Here is a 17,684-nt window from a genome sequence, read left to right on the forward strand (position 1 = left end):
AAGACGATGCCAAGACTTTCCACTGTTCTCTACTGTGTTAATGATGTAGCAGTGAAAGAACACAGGGCCGTAGCTTTTGGGAGCACATTCCATATTTCAGGTTCTGTGCCAGGTGGCTCACAAACCCTGTCTTCCAGTTTTATGACATTGTTACGAAATAAGTATCATCCCCATATTTCAGATGAGGGAACTGACCTTCAGAGAAGTTACATAATTTGTATGAGGTTGCGTACATGCAGTAAGGGGTGAAACCAGGGCGCCTGGGTGGCTGAGCCGGTGGCTCAGCCCAGGGTCCTGGGATCGAGCCCCACATCAGGCTCCTTGCTCAGCTGGGAGCCTGCTTCTCCCTCTGCCTGCCACTCCTCCTGCTTGTGCTCTCTCTCTCTGTCAAATATTAAATAAAATCTTAAAAAAAAGGGGGGGGGATGAAACCAGCATTCAGACCTATATCTGTTCTACTCAAAAGCATGTTTTTTTGGCCATTGTTTCCACACAAAGATAATCTGATACTAAATTTTATAGTACTCCTTTCTCATTCTAATCGAAACCTATGAGAATGATGCTTTATTTTGTATTTTGTAATCAGCTAGTTCCTCCCTGTGCCCATGGCCAAGTCATTGCTTTTCATCACCTCAGTTGACCTGCACATTGGGTCCGGAATGTTCTGGTGAACAAAGTTTTGTAAAAGTTAATTGCGTCAACCTGGTGGCATCCTGTGACTGCCCGAGAGAAGGTGTCTCTAGGCAGGATGTGGAGACTTTGAAACTTTCACTTGTATTTTTCTTGTCTTTATTGTGTTCTTAATCGCATTGTTCTAGTCTTGAAACGTAACATCAGTCATAAATCTTAGTAACAGTCTTAGTATAAACAAAATCAGTTGGCAGTAATTGTGTTGATACCAGTCTTGTTTTCCTAGCGCCTTGCTCAGTGAGGCCTTGGTCATAAGTGCTTCGTTCACCTAACTCATTTCATCCTTAGAGTCAGTCACTTCTGTGGTGAGGGGAGTGGCATACATGCCACTGTATGATGAGAAAATGGAGTATCAGGGAAATTAAGTCATTTGCGCAGGTTTACACTGCTAGGTAAGTCCAGAATTAGAATTTGTATTCAGATTAACATTTTTGGAGTTTAATTTGTATTTAATGATTTGAAGTGTTAAAAAAAAATTGGAGAGAAACTAAAATTCTGAAACCTCATACTGACTGTAGAAAGTAGTATTTTTTTAAAGATTTTTTTTTTAAGATTTTATTTATTTATGTGACAGCCAGCGAGAGAGAGAGAGAGAGAGAGAGAGAGAGAGAACACAGCAGGGGAGTGGGAGGGAAAGAAGCAGGCTCCCAGTGGAGGAGCCGGATGTGGGACTCGATTCTCGAAGGCCAGGATCACGCCCTGAGCCGAAGGCAGACGCTTAACGACTGCGCTACCCAGGCACCCAAGATTTATTTATTTGATAACAGAGGGAGAGGCAGCACGAGCAGGAGGGGCAGGAGGAGAGGGAGAGAGACTCTCGGGCAGACTCCCTGCTGAGCAGGGAGCAGGCACAGGGCTGGTCTCACAACCCTGAGATCATGACCTGAGCTGAAACCAAGAGTCCTCACTTAAGGAACTGTACCACCCAGGTGCTCCAAAAATAATTAGTATTTTTTAAACAGGGTTAAAATAATTTCTCAGAATTGAGATAGCAGATACGATAATGGAAAAGCAGGAATGTAGTTGTCAGTAAAATAAATGATTAAAATGGAGGTCATGTTTTCTCCAGGTCTCTTATTAAGCTAAATATACATGTCATTTGAGGTGAGATGTTTTCTATGCATTTTGACAGTCAAGACTGTGTTCAGCTTAAGAGGTTGAAATATGTGGCTCTCGACTGTAGCTGTTGCTTCTCACTGAGAACTCTGGGCTCCCCTTGGGAGGGCATGGGGACGGGCTACAAATGCCAGCCTGCGAGGCTCCCAGCGGCTGACGGGCACCGGGCTCCTTCCTCTCCCTCTCCCCACGGCAGGTGCAGAACAAGCTGGACGGCTGCTGCTACGCGGTGAAGCGCATCCCCATCAACCCAGCCAGCAGGCATTTCCGCAGGATCAAGGGCGAGGTGACGCTGCTGTCGCGCCTGCACCACGAGAACATCGTACGCTACTACAACGCCTGGATCGAGAGATACGAGCGGCCGGTGGGCTCGGGGACGCTGCCCCTGGACTCGGACTCGGACTCACGGCCCCAGGCACGCGACGGGCGAGCTTCGTCCCAGCCGCCCGCGCACAACAGCGGCCCCGACGGCCCGGGCAGCGTGGAGGCCGCCGCGCCCCCGCCCATCCTCAGCTCCGTGGAGTGGAGCACGTCGGGCGAGCGCTCGGCCAGCGCCCGCTTCCCCGCCGCCAGCCCGGGCTCCAGCAGCGACGAGGACGTCGACGATGACGACGACGAGGACGAGGACGGGGGCGTCTTCCGGCAACCCTTCCTGTAAGAGCATCGGCGGGGGCGCCAGGCCCATGCCCCGGGAGAGGGGATTCAGTTAGAAACCCAGGCTGTCACCGTGTTGCCCTAGAGAATGGTGTCTGTAGAGAGGAACCAGATTCAACCCAAGGGTATTTATTCCCTCTCCTCTTCAAAAGATCTCCAAAATCCAAGCCCTGCAGAAAGGAAAAAGAGAAATTCCTTTCAATACCTCATCTTAGTACCATTGATAGAAAGTTTTTTCGAAAGAGCATTATTTTGGATAAGGGCTTCCGACTCTGGGCCATTTAAAAACTAACTTAGAATCTTGACGTAGGGCCAACTGCAGTTCCAAAAAGTCAAGAATTACGATCCTAAAGGTTGTGCATCTCAGAAGCCACCCTGCTCGGTCTTGGCTTTCCTGGTTTGCTTTCATCCTGTCCAGTTGGGTACAGTTGATGTTAACACTTAGCTATGGAATTATAACAGGGAGTTTGATTTCTTTAGTATTTCTCTGTTTCTCTCTTCAAGACCCGCTTCAGATTCTGACAGTGATATCATCTTTGAAGATGAGAACAGTAAGAGTCAGAATCAGGTAAATATATAAATAGAAATTACACCATTTTATCAGGGGTGGGCATGTAAAAAAAACCAGCATTCGATGTTATAAACCCCAGGTGGAACAGTAAAGCCTCACTCAGGCAGATATAGAAACTGTCAGTTTTGAATTTATTTAATGTATACGCTACATCTGTGTTTTTATGGACCTTCATTTGTGTAAATTGACATGCTGGTTTTTGTTTTGTTTCTTTAAATGAAAACCATTTCCTAGTTTTGGGGAAGCTTAATGCGGTTGGGGATAGGGATCGATTTGAGTAGTTAAACAGCCTAATTGTTGAGTTATGTTGGTCTCTGTGACCAGTTAATACGGATTACTTATTCTCATAAACCATCATCTAGAACAGTGTTTTGACACTGAGTCATGGTCCTGTAATAGGCTATGGAATCAGTTTTCAGGCCCACAGCCAGCTTCATTTAATTTTTAGTGCTGTAGGGAAGAGTGGAGACCATGCGTCACACTAGGAAAGGTAACACGTTTGTACCATGCCTCACATGAGTATGTGAACTGGTGTGATAGACAATAATTTCTTCGTGTGAATCATGGCCTGAAAAGTTTGGAAAAACACTGTTCGAGGCCTTGGACCCCACTCAGCCCTGCATCTTCCTCTGCCCAGAGCGGCAGAGCCCCTGAATGCTGTTGCGTGGCAGTGACAACTAGGACTGGCCGTCGTTGGTGCAGAGGAAACTTCCATGAGAAGGGGTTGAGTGCCACGACTTCATTTCCAAGAATAAAAATAGAATTATAAGCAATTATAAGAGTGCATTCATAGTAGATAAAAGTCTACATGTAGACCCTGTTAGATAAGCAGTTAAATTGATTTGAAGGGGGTTTGAATGAATTCTCCAGCATTTTTAAGAAGGAATTCCCTTTTTTTTATTAAAAGTAACTTCAAGTCCTCTTGGTTTAAATTTATAAATTATAGGGACACCTGCTTGGCTTAGTCAGTTAAGTGACTTCCGCTCAGGTCATGATCCTGGAGTACCAGGATCGAGCCCCACAATGGGGCTCCTTGCTCAGCGGGAAGCCTGTTTCTCTCCCTCTGCCGGTCACCCTGCTCATGCTCCCTCCCTCCCTCTCTCTCTCAAATAAATAAGATCTTAAAAAAACATAAATTATAACCTGCTGCTTTGATTTTAGCGTTAGTTATGCATTTAATTATTATGGGAGCACCAAATTTATAATCCTGGTTTTGCTCAATTAAGGACAACATCCCCCGGGCATTCTAATTGATGGGTAGAAGCCTCCAAGAGATTAACAGTCTTCTACAGATAATCCCCAGGGTATGTAAATGATTCAAGAGTAGAACTTGATTGTTTGCAGAACAGAGGTGCTTTTTTTTTTCTTTGCTAAAGGAAAAATGTTGAAAAATTCTTTCACAAACTGTAAATCAGAAACCGTCAGATGGTACCTAATGCTTTTTCCTCAGCCAGTCCTTTTTCCCCAGGTGGTGTTGAGGGGAAATACTTAAATACATTTATGAGAAGAACCAAAGAACTTTATTATTATTTTTTAGTTCTTATTTATTTATTTATTTGTCAGATGAGCAGGGGGGAGTGGCAGGCAGAGAGAGAAGCAGACTCCCCGCTGAGCTAGGACCCCCCCCCCCCCAGCCGCCCTGTGCGGGACTCGATCCCAGGACCCTGGGATCCTGACCTGAGCCCAAGGCAGACGCTCAACCAACTGAGCCACCCAGGTGTCCCTAAAAGAACTTAAAAAAAAAAGGGGGGGGGGACAAGAGTTAGAAAATGACCTGTAGGGGAAGAATAGACTCACCCTGTGGAAGAGAATTCTGGAGGGTCAGTCACGGTAAGCGGCAGCCCGGTGCTTCTCCCTGAGTGGCGCAGCCCGAGGGGGGTGTGCCTTTCGCTAGTATCATCACATTTAGGTTGACTTAGCTAAAGATGGATCTCTTCTCTTCTGTTTCCAAAGGAAGCCTGCCATCAAAGAAAGGCATTCCATGAAGTCTGAAACCTTAAAATACTAGCCTGTACACAGTTTTCCTTTCTTACCCGTAGAAAGATACCCGTGGTAAGGAAGAATTGACTTGACTTGGAATCTTTCTGTGGATCGCACAACTGTAGTACCTATTTCCCCCATCACTGTTCTATATAGTGACATACCTGCAAACCACGCAGTAGATTCTGGTAATAGCACAATTGCCTTTTCAATGCTGGAAGCCTCCCCCTTGAGGCGGCAGGCTGTCCGTGGGTGTGTTGGGGGCGGGCACAAAGGACTGGAGCAAGGTGATGGTCGTGTTCCATTTCCACTCGCATTGCTGAGTTCTCCCGTGTCCCCCTTGGGTTAGGATGAAGACTGCAGTGGGAAGAGCAGTTGCCATGAAAGCGAGCCATCGGCCACCGTGGAAGCTGTGCACTACCTGTACATCCAGGTGAGGCCCGGGCGTGGCCGCGCCTCGGTGACACAGCACCGCCCCGTGGTCTCTGTGGGGATGTTGCAGGAGGCTAGAGCAAGACGATGGGCAGAGGAGGGCTCCCCGGCACTGCCGCAGATGACTTGACCCAAGCCGATCGCGGCATGGAGGCCCTGTCCCCGAGCCTTGAACTCGTGTTTCTGTACCGTAGCAGGAGACGGCGTAGGGCGGTGGTTATGGGCTCTGGACTCAGGCTGTGTAAGGTCTCATCCTGGATCCCCCAGTCACAGCCTGTGAGCTCCGACAAGTTTCTTCCGCATTCTGCGCGCATCTAGCTATCTCAATGACTGGTGAAGAGCAAGAGAAATAACGTCTTTAAGATCATTAGAACCATACCCCAGTTCTGTAAACGCTAGACTTGCACGTACAGAAGTTCCACTCTGTCTAACAAGTTGAATCTGGACAAGTAAGGTGTGATGCGGACACATCTTGCACATGCAGAAGAAACACCAGCATGGCTTCAGGCCAAGTGCCTAAAGTCCTGGAACCTCTGGGTGACAGGAGCCCCGGGCAAACCACTTCCAATGGGGCTTTAGTAAAAGGAAGCCTGCCCCTATGCCTGAGGGCCAGAGTCCCGGACCACGGGTAGCTCTGCCCGCAGAGGGACGATCGCAGACCTGCGAGGAACAACCTGCCTCTCCCCCAAGTGAATAGGACCATGGGGCATTATTAGGATTTGCAGCCCTGTCTGTAAGTAGGCGGATCTTTAAGTGTGGGATGCAGTACCGTGTGCCAGAAACGAAGCCTCAGACAAGTACAGTGTTTGAAAAGAGACTAATTAGGTGGCTGCTTTTAATTATTCCCTAATACAAACATCTCTGAGGTACCACTCCCAGATAAAGGATTTGTCCTCTAAACCACTAACTGTTAGGTCTGCGCTCCGTGCCTTCAGTCTCCAGACAGTTATGAGTCAGAAGTGCGTAGGGAGGTGTGTCTGGAGGTGTGGCCGGATCACAGTCTGGGAGTCACAGGCCCTGGGAGGGCTCGAGGATGAGTCAGAATCTGGAGGTGGTTAGAGCATGAGGGGATGTTCCTCTCTTTAAAAACAGCGAAATCCTTCTTCATGAGAAATCTCAACTCTGGCACTGGTTTGAAACCGAGAGGCTGGTTTTCTAAATCAAAGGCTACGTGGTGATTGAAGATTTCAATGATACCGCATTGTTTTCTGATACATTAATATTTAAGAAGGTGAGAAAGAGCCTTGTCGTGGATGTTTGGATATTCATAATGTTTTGCTCTAGACTTGAAGGTCACTGTTGTTAATTCAAAGTACAGAGAGAAAGACTCATGACATCATTAGATTTTTAATTAGCCTTTTTGGAAATTTGGATTCGGAAACAGTTGTGTAGAACAAATAAAATTTTACTTAATTCTCAGTTTTTTCATTGTATGAAAAATAATGAAATTATGAGAAAGATTTTAAACAAGTCTTATTTTTTAATGAACAATAAAAATTAAAATGGTTATGTTGGGGTGCTGTGATAATGCCTCTTCCCCCCAGTTTTTTAAATACTGTTCGTTTCTTTTCTCAAAAAAACAGTTAAGCCTTGCCTTTAACTACTTAAAATCCACAGCACATGTTTAAAATGGAGGATTACATTAATTGCCATTGTCCACCTTAATTGAAACCCTGTATAATCAGGTGCTGCCTGGTTTGTTCTTGTCCCCAGATGGAGTACTGTGAGAAGAGCACTTTGCGTGACACCATTGACCAGGGGCTGTATCAGGACACCGTCAGACTCTGGAGGCTTTTTCGAGAGATTCTGGATGGATTGGCATATATCCATGAGAAAGTAAACTTTATAACATTTCATGCCTGAAAACTTACATTTATGTAAAACTTACAACAAAAAAATATCTGAGATTGGAGAAAAACAGAAACAGAGGGAAAATTATGGGTATATTGAAATTTATTTTTATAGGTCAGACATGTCAAAAGATAAAATAGCATAAGATATCAAAGGTCAAAGAAATGATTGAAGGTTAGGACAGGGGTCAGCAAACTGTGGCCATGGGGTCAAATCTAGCCTCTACCTGCTTTTATATGACCTGTGAGCTAAGAGTAGCTTTTACATTTTTTTAAAAAGATTTTATTTATTTATTTGACACTGCACAAGCAGGGGGAGGGGCAGAGGGAGAGGGAGAAGCAGGCTCCCCACTGAGCAGGGATCCCAACGTAGGGCTCGATCCCAGAACTCTGGGATCATGACCTGAGCCGAAGGCAGATGCTTAACGAACTGAGCCACCCAGGAGCCCCTACATTTTTTTTTTTTTTAAAGTAGGTTCTGCACCCAGTTTGGAGCCCAGTGCAGGGCTTGAACTCAAAATCCTGAGAGACTCCAATACTTAACTAATTGAGCCAACAAGGTGCCCAGCTTTTGCATTTTTAAAGGATTGTTAAAAAGAAAAAAATCAATAAGAATATTTCATGACACATGAAAATTCTGTGAAATTCAAATTTTAGTGTCCACGATAAAGTTTTAGGGACAGAGCCATGCTGGTTTGTTTACATATGGCCTATGGCTGTGCTTGTGTTACAGCTGTGGGTTTGAATGGTTATGGCAGAGACTGCGGGCCCATAACGTGTAAAATATTTATCTGGCCCTTCAGAAGAAGAGTTCTCCAACCTCTGGGTTAAGCAGAGATGTTTCAACACACACAAAATGCAAGAGTGATTCCTTCAGTTGCTTAGAGTAAAGTGGGTGTGATTAATAAGGCCCAGTTATTTGATTCGAACTGGCTTAGTGCTGTCCTTCCCAGGATGATGGCGAAATCAAAATGTCATCTAGCAGGGGTAGAGATGAGACTGAGAAACACAGCTCACCACATAGTATAAAATGTCATTTTATAAAGCCAGAAATTGTCATGACAACGTAAATGCTAATGGACCTAGCTTCAGGGTGAAACTGCTTACATCTTAAAAATGGGATTATCTGATGCATTGGGCAGCGTACCTATGTTTTTTTTCCTTTGCATAATTTTCTTTAACCTTAAAATGTTTATACACTCCTATGTTTATGCTGAAAAACCAGGCCTGTAATTTACACGTGTCTAGTTTATAAATGATTTGGTGGTATGATGTTTGCAAGGTCGGAAATAAAAATGAATTCTCATGACGGCCATTAGAATTCTGTTATGGTGATATCGCCCAGGGTCCTGGAACTGTGCCCCGCGCGCTCTTCCCCTGCATCTCCTTTGCTCAGCATCTGCTAACCATCTGCTGGGTGTCTAATGCTGTGCCCCACCTAGAAATGCAGTCAGGCACAAGGGTATAGAAACCCCATACTTGAGAGGGACTTGTTCTCTTTTGAAGGAGCCAAAATTTACCTTCACGTAACAGTAAAGAGATCATATAATAAGGTGTTTTAATCGTTTCCTATATTATAGTACCTGAAACAGTGGCATGATGAAGGTGCCAGTAGGAAGGGGCGAAAGCCAAGTTCACGCAACGGTTAATCATTGAGCACTACGTGTGCGCTGGGGATGCAGTTGAATTAGAATCACTGTGGAAGGCTTTGTAGGGGAGTTGGCATTTGGAACTGTTGGCACAATTCAAATGAGCGGAGGAAACAAGAATTTTCGAGGCAGGGGAAATAGTAGGAAGAGAAGCATAGGAGAAGGAGTGAACATGGTGTATATCTCCCCAACCAGAGATGCTGCAGAGTCCGTGATGCCACAGAGAGAGAGATTGGGAACCCAGTGGAGGGGGCCCTTGGATACCCCCAGGGAACCACTTGGATTTGACCTCCTCCAGGACTGCCAGCAGGTAGACTGGGAGGTGGTGGCAAGGTCATTGGCAGGACAGTCATTGGAAGACAGTGGAGAGGCCAGACAGCCTGGACCAGTCGGAGGGAGAAGACCTCATCTGCATCTCGTCATTAGGTTGGCCTTTGAAATTAGGAAACAGGTGAACTATAAACTGTGTTGGGAAACAGTTATGTTTTCTCTTCCATCAGGGAATGATTCACCGGGATTTGAAGCCTGTCAACATTTTTTTGGATTCCGATGACCATGTGAAAATAGGTGATTTTGGTTTAGCGACAGACCATCTAGCCTTCACTGTGAGTATTTTTCAGATTAGACTGTGCCTAAAAAATGGACGCATGTGCCTTGATAACCTGTCTTGCAGCACGTTCATGGTTATGAGTTGCTTGAACGCTGCTCTGTAATCCTCAGGAAATTCCGCAGGTCTGAAGGGCTGAGCTACAATGATCCTTCAGGTTTTGAAAGGATGAGTACATTGTAGTGCGGCTGTTGCACTTGAGACATAAAATTATTAGTTTGTGGATGATATTTAGGTCAAAGGCGTATCATACTTTAGGAAATAATTTGGCCGTTCAGTCTACCATGCCAGGCACTGGGCTAGATGCTTTACCCTTGAGGGGCTTTTTGTTCATTTAAGGAAATAGAGCTCAAAAAACCATGGAACCCCAGAAGAACCAGTCCTAGACATCATTATAGAACAGTGGTTTAACATGCAAAACTAAAAGAATCTGAAGTGAGAGAAATAGTGATAAAAGAACAAAAGGCAGGAGAAAACTGACATATGGTTATGAGGACCCAGAAAGGCCATATAAAGAAACGAGCATTTCGGATGGGCCTTAAAGGATGGGTGGAAGTCCAGCAGGTTGAGATTGAAGGCAGACCAGGGCAAGAGATCTGAGAGAGACAGCATAAGCAAAGGCCCTGGGGTGAACAGACATGACTGTCGGGAGGTCAGCATGTTGTCTGGTTGGTTAAAACTGTGAAGCGTCAGGGGAGCGGTGAGGATGCTGGACAGTTGGGGAGTCTCGTAGGAGGCAGGCCTTAAGTGCCAGAGGAAGAGTCTTCCCGTAAGCCAGAGTTGCTAGGCACGATCTCTAGTACATGCGTGCAATTCTAAGGGTGGTCAGAGATTTAGGTCAGTGGTGAGAACAACCATAGGGACAGAACTAGAAGGTGAGGTCAGGAACGGAGAGGGAGGAAATGGAAGGGGGACAGTGAGGGTGTGGTCCTGAGCAGAATAGCGGGACAAGTGCTAAGACCAAGGAAGGGCCTCACCATGGGGATCCCGATCTCCAAACCGAAGAATGTAACTTAGTATCTGGAGGCTGTAGTACAGTGAGCAGGTGAGAGCACAGGCTGCAGAGGCCCCCGACCAGGGCTAGAATCCGATGTTCCCCTGCCACTTCCTTGTGGCGTGACCTCGGGCAGCTTAGTTGACCTCTCGGTACCTCACCTATGCGACGTGCCTAATGCTAGAAGCTACTTCTGAGAGTTGTCGACAGGATAAAAGGAGAGTACAGGGGAAGCCCCCAGAGCAGGGCCCGCCGTGGAGAATGTGAGAGATGCCGTTACGGACGGTGGTGCGTGTGAGAGGAGCCCGTGCAGGGGTGAGTGAGGCAGTGTGTGAGATGGTGCTGTCCCGGATGCAGCTGAGAACGGCGGGCCTGCCTGCGAGGGGGTGCTGGCAGGGACAGGGGAGCGGATGTGGCGACCAGCCGCTAGGGAAGAGGAGTAAGCACGGACCCTCTTAGGTAGCAGCGGGAAAGTCCGAAAGTGAGTTTGTGGTGGTGGGTCGGACGCTCTTAATCTTCTGGTAGACGGCTTCTGCTTTGGCGTTTGCAAATGTGAAAATAAATTGGTTTCTCTTTCGGGGCTTTCTGCCTTGAAGGAGGAGTGCCTCACTGACGGGCTCTTGTCCTTCTTGATCTCATGGGGGTTTCCAGGAGTCCCGCATAGCAGGCCAACCCAACCAAAACTATGTGGAGCACAGAAAGGGCATTACTGTGGTTAGTCTGTTCTGTGTGTGTGACTTTTCAGTCAGTCTTCATTTAGACGTGGAGAGGCCATTGCTGTGGAATAACAACACCGTAATAACCGTCTTTGGCCGGCCTGTGTTTTTAGGCTGACGGCAAGCAAGAAGATTCGGCAGATCACTTGACTAAATCAGACCCTTCAGGTAAATACAGGAGACTGCATATTCAGTGAGCGAATTAAAACCACAAGGGTTTTCTTCCCTTATTCTCTCTCTCTCTCTCTTTTCTTTTTTTTAAACATACAAAAATCTGGGCAAATATCATGTATACCACCTGAGAAGGTTGGAGATACATGTATACCCATGAAACCGTCCACCTCAACCTATGTTATAAACATAGCCATCACCTCCAAGTTTCCTCCTGCCCTCTTAATTATTATTATTATTACTTAATTTTGTGGTAAGAACACTCAACATAAGATTTCGTCTCAGGAAAAATTCAAGTATGCCATACAGTACAAAATTTCTTAATCTGAAACCTGTTTTTCATCTGTCAAGATTTTATTGTAAAGCAAATTACCATTACTCATTAAATTAACAGAATCATGAAAATGCTTTAATTTTTTCCCCCTTTTCATTATATTAACTGTTCCTCGAAACTTCAGGAAACCAGAGCTTCAGTTAGAATAATTGACTCTCATGGATAGACAGTTACACTTCGACCCCACATGGTAGTGTGAGGTTACCTCATGACCTGGGACGTCTGGGGTCTTCTGTCTGCACTGGCCCCTCTGCAACAGCCAAGACCTCCTGTGTGGAGCAGAGTCTGTGGCCATACGTGACTTCGGGGTAATCCCTCGGGGAAGTGCATGCTGCTGCTTCCTCTGCAGCCCGTGAACAACTAACAGATCATGCCTCACTCCTGAGAAACCCTCCCCCCCCTTTTTAATGAAAATTCGCCTTACCTCTTAAGTCCTGTTATTAGAAAGGCTTCCCTTTGTCTTCTTCCACGCAGGTCATTTGACTGGCATGGTTGGTACTGCTTTATACGTAAGCCCAGAGGTCCAAGGAAGCAGTAGACCCACGTACAACCAGGTAAAGGGGAAGCTTTCTGGGGAGAAGGGGAGGTCTCAAGAGTGAGATTGTAGTGAGAACATGAAGATCACAGCGTTTGGTGTTAATTAGCAGCAGAAACAGGAACATTGATCCCCTTGATAAATGTCCACATGTATGTTGAGTTGACAACTCCGCCAAGGCTGCTGCTGTTGCTGTGAAGGACGTTACTTACAGTCTGTCCATCCAGAGAGGATTTGTGCTAACGCTTCCTAAGCCAGGCCCCAGAAATACAGAGAACAGGACAGTTGACTGATAAGGTGGGTGTCTTACTCCAGCCCTTGGGGAGTTTAGCCTTTGGTGGATGAAACAGACAATAAACAAGTGAAAAAAATAAAATAATCACAAATTGTTAAGAAAAGAAATGGACTCCAGTGACTAGAGAACAATAGGGGGCATCATCTCCAGATAAACTGACCAGAGAAGGCTTCCTCCAGAGGATGGCTTTAAGGATAAAGCAGGGACAAGCCACCTGAAGTTGGGAGCTGAGAGGAAAAAGGGGTAAGCAGAAGAAAGAGCATGCATAAGGAGAGAGCTCTGAGTGAGCGCTCGCTTGGCACATGGGAGACGATGAAAAAGAGTGTGCAAGCAGCTACAGCGTGGTGAGCGATGCGGGGGAGAGGCATGACATGAAGCTGGAAAGGAAGACCGGGGTCAGATGAGGCTGGAGGCTTTGCCGAAGTCAGGTGGGGTGGCTGCGAGCCGGAACCAGAATCGCAGCAGTGTAAGTGTGCTGAGTAAGACACATTGCGGAGGGGAGTTCCCAGGCATTCCCGATGGAGCGGACGTTGGGTGGGGGAAGGAAGGTGATAGGGCAGTGCTCACGCTTCTGCTGGAGCAGCTGGGAGCAGGCTGGTTGACCAAGATGGGGAGAGACAGGAGGAGACAGCAGGAAAATTCCATTTCCCGGGGCGGGGGGCATGTTAATTTGGAAATGCCTGATGAGAGATCCAGTTAGAGATGTCCAGTAGGTTATTAAAGACTCAGGACTTGAGTCTAGAAGAAAGGTCGGAATCAGAGGTATAAATTTGAGAGTCATCGGCACACAGATGGGATTTAAAGCCATGAGACTGGATGGGATCCCTTAGTGTGAGAGTGTAGAGCTGAATTTCAAAAATACATTAGGCAGGCAGTTCACCTCAGAGCATATTTTCAGGCTCACAGTGAACCCCAAGCCTGGGTTTTGGTTCTGACAAGGAGCGCTGGGCAGTGACTAGAATTAAACGCACTGGACTGCCAAATACCCAGCCGTGGCGCGGTGGGCGTGGCGCGGTGGGCGTGGCGCGGTGGGCGTGGCGCGGTGGGCGTGGCGCGGTGGGCGTGGCGCGGTGGGCGTGGCGCGGTGGGCGTGGCGCGGTGGCCTTTAGTTCAGTTTGCAGATTGTAATGAAATGCTTAGAGGCTCTTTCGACCCTCTGGCTCAGCACTTCTCCCTTTTGGAATTTACCCAGAGGAAACAACATCCAAAAAGATGGGTATAAAAGGGGTTCGTCACTATTTAGAACAGTGAGAAATACTGGTGTTAAGAAACGAATGGTTAAATAAGTTATGGGACTTCCATGTAATTGAATACAATATGTTATTAAAATCATGTTTTAGAAACCTGTTGTAGAAAAGTGATACAGTAGTTGAAAAATATTCGCGCTATCGTAGGGGAATAAAAGTTACAAAACGTATGGTTCTAGTTTTACAATGTGTGTGACTGTGTGCATGGGTGCGTGCATGTAAAAACCCGCAGGGGTGGGCAACTATCTCAGACATCAGTAGTAAGTATCCTTGAGCAGCGGGGTGATGAGTGCTGTTTTTCTTGGTGCTTCTCTGGATGTTCCACATTTTCTACAGCCAGTGTGTCGGAAATACCACAGCAAATGTTTGTTTTTAGGACTTGGGGAGGTCACTGGTGATAATTAGAGTCTCTCCTACTAATCCTTGAGTTCAAATTCATGCCTGAGTTGCCCTTGAATGTGGCTTGTGTGCCTGTGAGTAGTTTGCCGTGGACAGTCTCCTGTCAGCAGGACTGTGTCGGCTGCCTCAGGCCCGCTGCTCTCTGCACATCATTCCTCCCCTCGGCAGCTCCCTCCCTGACACTGCACTGACTCGTCCCTTTTCTTTTTTAGTTGCATTTCCCTATTCTGTTAGGATTAGTCACATGATCTTTCTGTCTTCATTGGTTTGGCTTTGCAATCACTAGTTGACCTCCTGTCAACTGCAGATTTTGGTCTGCGTTCCACTTTCGAGATGATTTGTAAAGGTGCAAAGCAGATTCCTTTGACAGATCTCAGTTGTCCTTGCTGTTTAGTGATTACTCTCAGTGTTTGGCCAGTGGTTTTCTACGTCTGTGTATATAGCTAAACCAGTGACAATGAATTTTCAAGGAAAGTGTTGAGATGTCGTACCAGGTATTTTATCTGTACTTTATAACTATGATTTTTTAGAATAAATCAAGTTTTTTTCTAGTGTGGCTTGTTTTCCCATTATGCAAACTTCTTTTTTTGCAGCTAACAGTGTTCATACTCTAATTCCCTGGTAAATGACACATTCGTGTCAAGGCTGTCTAAATACAGTTCCTTTTACTCCCTAGAAAGTGGATCTCTTCAGCCTGGGAATTATCTTCTTTGAGATGTCCTATCACCCCATGGTCACAGCCTCAGAAAGAATCTTTGTTCTCAACCAACTCAGAGATGTACGTATCACATTGTTTAATGCCTCAGTTTCCAGCAACCCAAATCTTAGCATGGATGTCAGAATTTAATGCAGGGTATTTTTCTGGTATTTATAATATGAAAGAGGCAGTCTTACTGTTACCTTCTTTCTTTCTTTCTTTCTTTTTTTTTTTTTTTAAAGATTTTATTTATTTATTCGACAGAGATAGAGACAGCCAGCGAGAGAGGGAACACAAGCAGGGGGAGTGGGAGAGGAAGAAGCAGGCTCATAGCAGAGGAGCCTGATGTGGGGCTCGATCCCAGAACGCTGGGATCACGCCCTGAGCCGAAGGCAGACGCTTAACTGCTGTGCCACCCAGGCGCCCCTCTTTCTTTTTTTTTTTTTAAGATTTTGTGTATTCATTTTAGAGAGAGTGTCTGCCAGTGCAAGCAGGGGGAGGGGCAAAGGGAAAGAGAGGGAGAGAGAATTTCCATGACATGGGCCTTGATCTCATGACCCTGAGATCATGACCTGAGCCAAAATCAAGAGTCGGGTGCATAACTAACTGTGCCACCCCGGTGTCCCGCCCGGTGGTTTTAAAGCAAAGAAGGGATCCAGAAATTTTGCAGATACCAGTAAAGTTGCAACAGTGGGAATAGGTTATAAGGAAAATAGATATTTAGTTCTAGAAATTAAAGGTTCCCACTGAATGGACGTGGTGGTAATGCCTAAACAGTACCCCCATGGCCAGAAGTTAAAAAGGGTCTGAAGATGATAATCAGCCTCTTGACTTTTTTTAATGAGGGAAATCTCCCTCTGCGTACTTGGGATTAATCCTTGCCTCAGTTGTTGCCCAGACTAAAAGGGACTAACGTTAACAGTGCGTGAGGCCAAGGATGGCCGCTGCAAACAGCACTAGGCTGAAAGTGGAGAGGAGGGTTCGGGCGAGGGTGATGGAGATTTGCGGTTCATGAGCAAGAGATGCAGCGAGCCTTCTTTTCTCGTGAGCCACAGTCTTCTAGATATTTTTGAAAACTGTTAAACTGTTTTATTTGCCGTGTGGCATGGACCGTGGTGTTCACAAAGTATGGAGATAAATGATTACCCTGTCCTTGCCTTGACTTGGAATGTTCTTACAGGATTATGTCCTGGATGAAGTGCCTTTCTTAGTCTAAAAGTCATGTTTGCTCCCTCATTTCAAGAATATCTAAACTGTAAAAAAGAAAAAAAACAAAAAACCAAACTGGCAAGTTAATGTTATGATTGAGCTCTTACTTACCAGAAAGGTGAGAGGTTTTCAGCAGGGAGAGGTTTCAGTATTAATGGTTTTCTTTGGCTCTTTGTGGGGGCTTTGGTGTTTTTTGCCTCTTTGCATCTGTGTGTTTACTAAAGCTATTTTGTCTTCCTCTGAAACCATTCGATTTTAAAATACTTTGCCCTCAGCTGAGGTGCAATCACCGAGGCTGTCATTTGGGTCAAGTTTGTATTAAAACAACATGTATGTACTTAGCACAATGGGCATCGGGTTTCAAGAAAGTATTACTTTGAGTCTTACCTTGTCTTCATTCCTGTCCTTGATTTTCTTACCTCTGGGGAATAAATGCATTCACTGTGGCAGTTTGCCAAGCACTTGCTGATTTGAATATTATATTCTTTTAGCCCACTTCGCCTAAGTTTCCAGAAGATTTCGATGACGGAGAGCATACAAAGCAGGTAATTTTCTGATGCTTTCATTACGGTGTCTTCACTCCTGGATTTTAATTACTGTTTTTCTTCTTTTCCAATTAGTCATCTTCTGCCACTCATTCTCTTGTGCCCTGGGAACAGTGTGGGAAAAAATATCAAAAGGTGAAGTGCTTAAAATGTTATTAGACTTGAAACACACCAAAAAAATGCCAAGGACTGGCACAGAAAATGAGAAAACTCCAGGGTTCTCTTGTGTGGTTTATTGTGCTTTTGAAGTGCTATTTGGAACCTTGGCTTGGCTGTTGGAAAAAAAGAGAATGCTTTTAGATTTCATTATTTTAGAGAAAGTTTGGAACTTTTTGAGAAAAGAAGAATACAATTTAAAACTATAATTTTGTTCCATTTTGTAGTTAAAGTAGCTCAGATTGTAGAGGGGAAGACTAGACAGTCTGATGTTAACAGTATTTTTTTTTTAAGATTTTATTTATTTATTCGACAGAGAGAGAGACAGCCAGCGAGAGAGGGAACACAAGCAGGGGGAGTGGGAGAGGAAGAAGCAGGCTCATAGCGGAGGAGCCTGATGCGGGGCTCGATCCCATAACGCCGGGATCACGCCCCGAGCCGAAGGCAGACGCTTAACCGCTGTGCCACCCAGGCGCCCCAACAGTATTTTAAAGTAAAATACTTTCTCCTCCATACTAGAAATATCTGGGTAGGCGTGTATGTAACTCATGTCCTGGGGTCTTTGGCACCCAGCTGATTGAATGAATAATGATTCGTGAATTTGTGTCTTGTGCCTCTGGTGTGCGTTGCTTCCTCGTGCTTGGCGGTTTGTTGTGGTGAAGCCTTCTGTGGTTAATACTCCTGGCATATGGAAGTTTATTCCTGAAACTGACTTTTTTTTTTTTCCTTAAGATTTTATTTATTTATTTGAGAGAGAGTGAGCAAGAGAGAGAACACCAGCAGGGGGAGCGGCAGAGGGAGGGGGAGAGGGAGAAGCAGACTCCCCGCTGAGCAGGG

The 17,684-nt window shown here is 45.7% G+C and overlaps 1 protein-coding gene and 1 long non-coding RNA gene across 5 annotated transcripts in view; one reads left to right on the forward strand and one right to left on the reverse strand.

The window, feature by feature from the left end:
• EIF2AK4 (eukaryotic translation initiation factor 2 alpha kinase 4) overlaps window positions 1–17,684 on the forward strand; it is a 101,847-nt gene that overhangs the window by 50,259 nt on the left and 33,904 nt on the right. For all 4 annotated transcript variants that reach the window (XR_006783108.2, XM_045816216.2, XM_045816230.2 and 1 more), the window contains 9 exons: window positions 2,003–2,460; window positions 2,965–3,028; window positions 5,361–5,444; window positions 7,157–7,279; window positions 9,443–9,547; window positions 11,373–11,427; window positions 12,239–12,318; window positions 14,917–15,018; window positions 16,638–16,691. Coding sequence is in view for 3 of the 4 variants with exons in the window: in XM_045816216.2 (XP_045672172.2) it covers window positions 2,003–2,460; window positions 2,965–3,028; window positions 5,361–5,444; window positions 7,157–7,279; window positions 9,443–9,547; window positions 11,373–11,427; window positions 12,239–12,318; window positions 14,917–15,018; window positions 16,638–16,691 (1,125 nt within the window). In the remaining variant the exon portion in view is untranslated. The remainder of the gene's footprint in view (window positions 1–2,002; window positions 2,461–2,964; window positions 3,029–5,360; window positions 5,445–7,156; window positions 7,280–9,442; window positions 9,548–11,372; window positions 11,428–12,238; window positions 12,319–14,916; window positions 15,019–16,637; window positions 16,692–17,684) is intronic.
• LOC123804202 (uncharacterized) lies at window positions 2,386–5,365 on the reverse strand. The gene is made up of 3 exons (XR_006783115.2): window positions 5,176–5,365; window positions 4,829–4,989; window positions 2,386–2,630 (listed from the first exon to the last, which is right to left on the reverse strand). It is a non-coding gene; the product is annotated as an uncharacterized LOC123804202 (long non-coding RNA).

This window comes from Ursus americanus, chromosome 36 (genome assembly GCF_024610735.1).
Source record: "Ursus americanus isolate L20-20 chromosome 36, mUrsAme1.1.p, whole genome shotgun sequence".
Taxonomy (NCBI): domain Eukaryota; kingdom Metazoa; phylum Chordata; class Mammalia; order Carnivora; family Ursidae; genus Ursus; species Ursus americanus.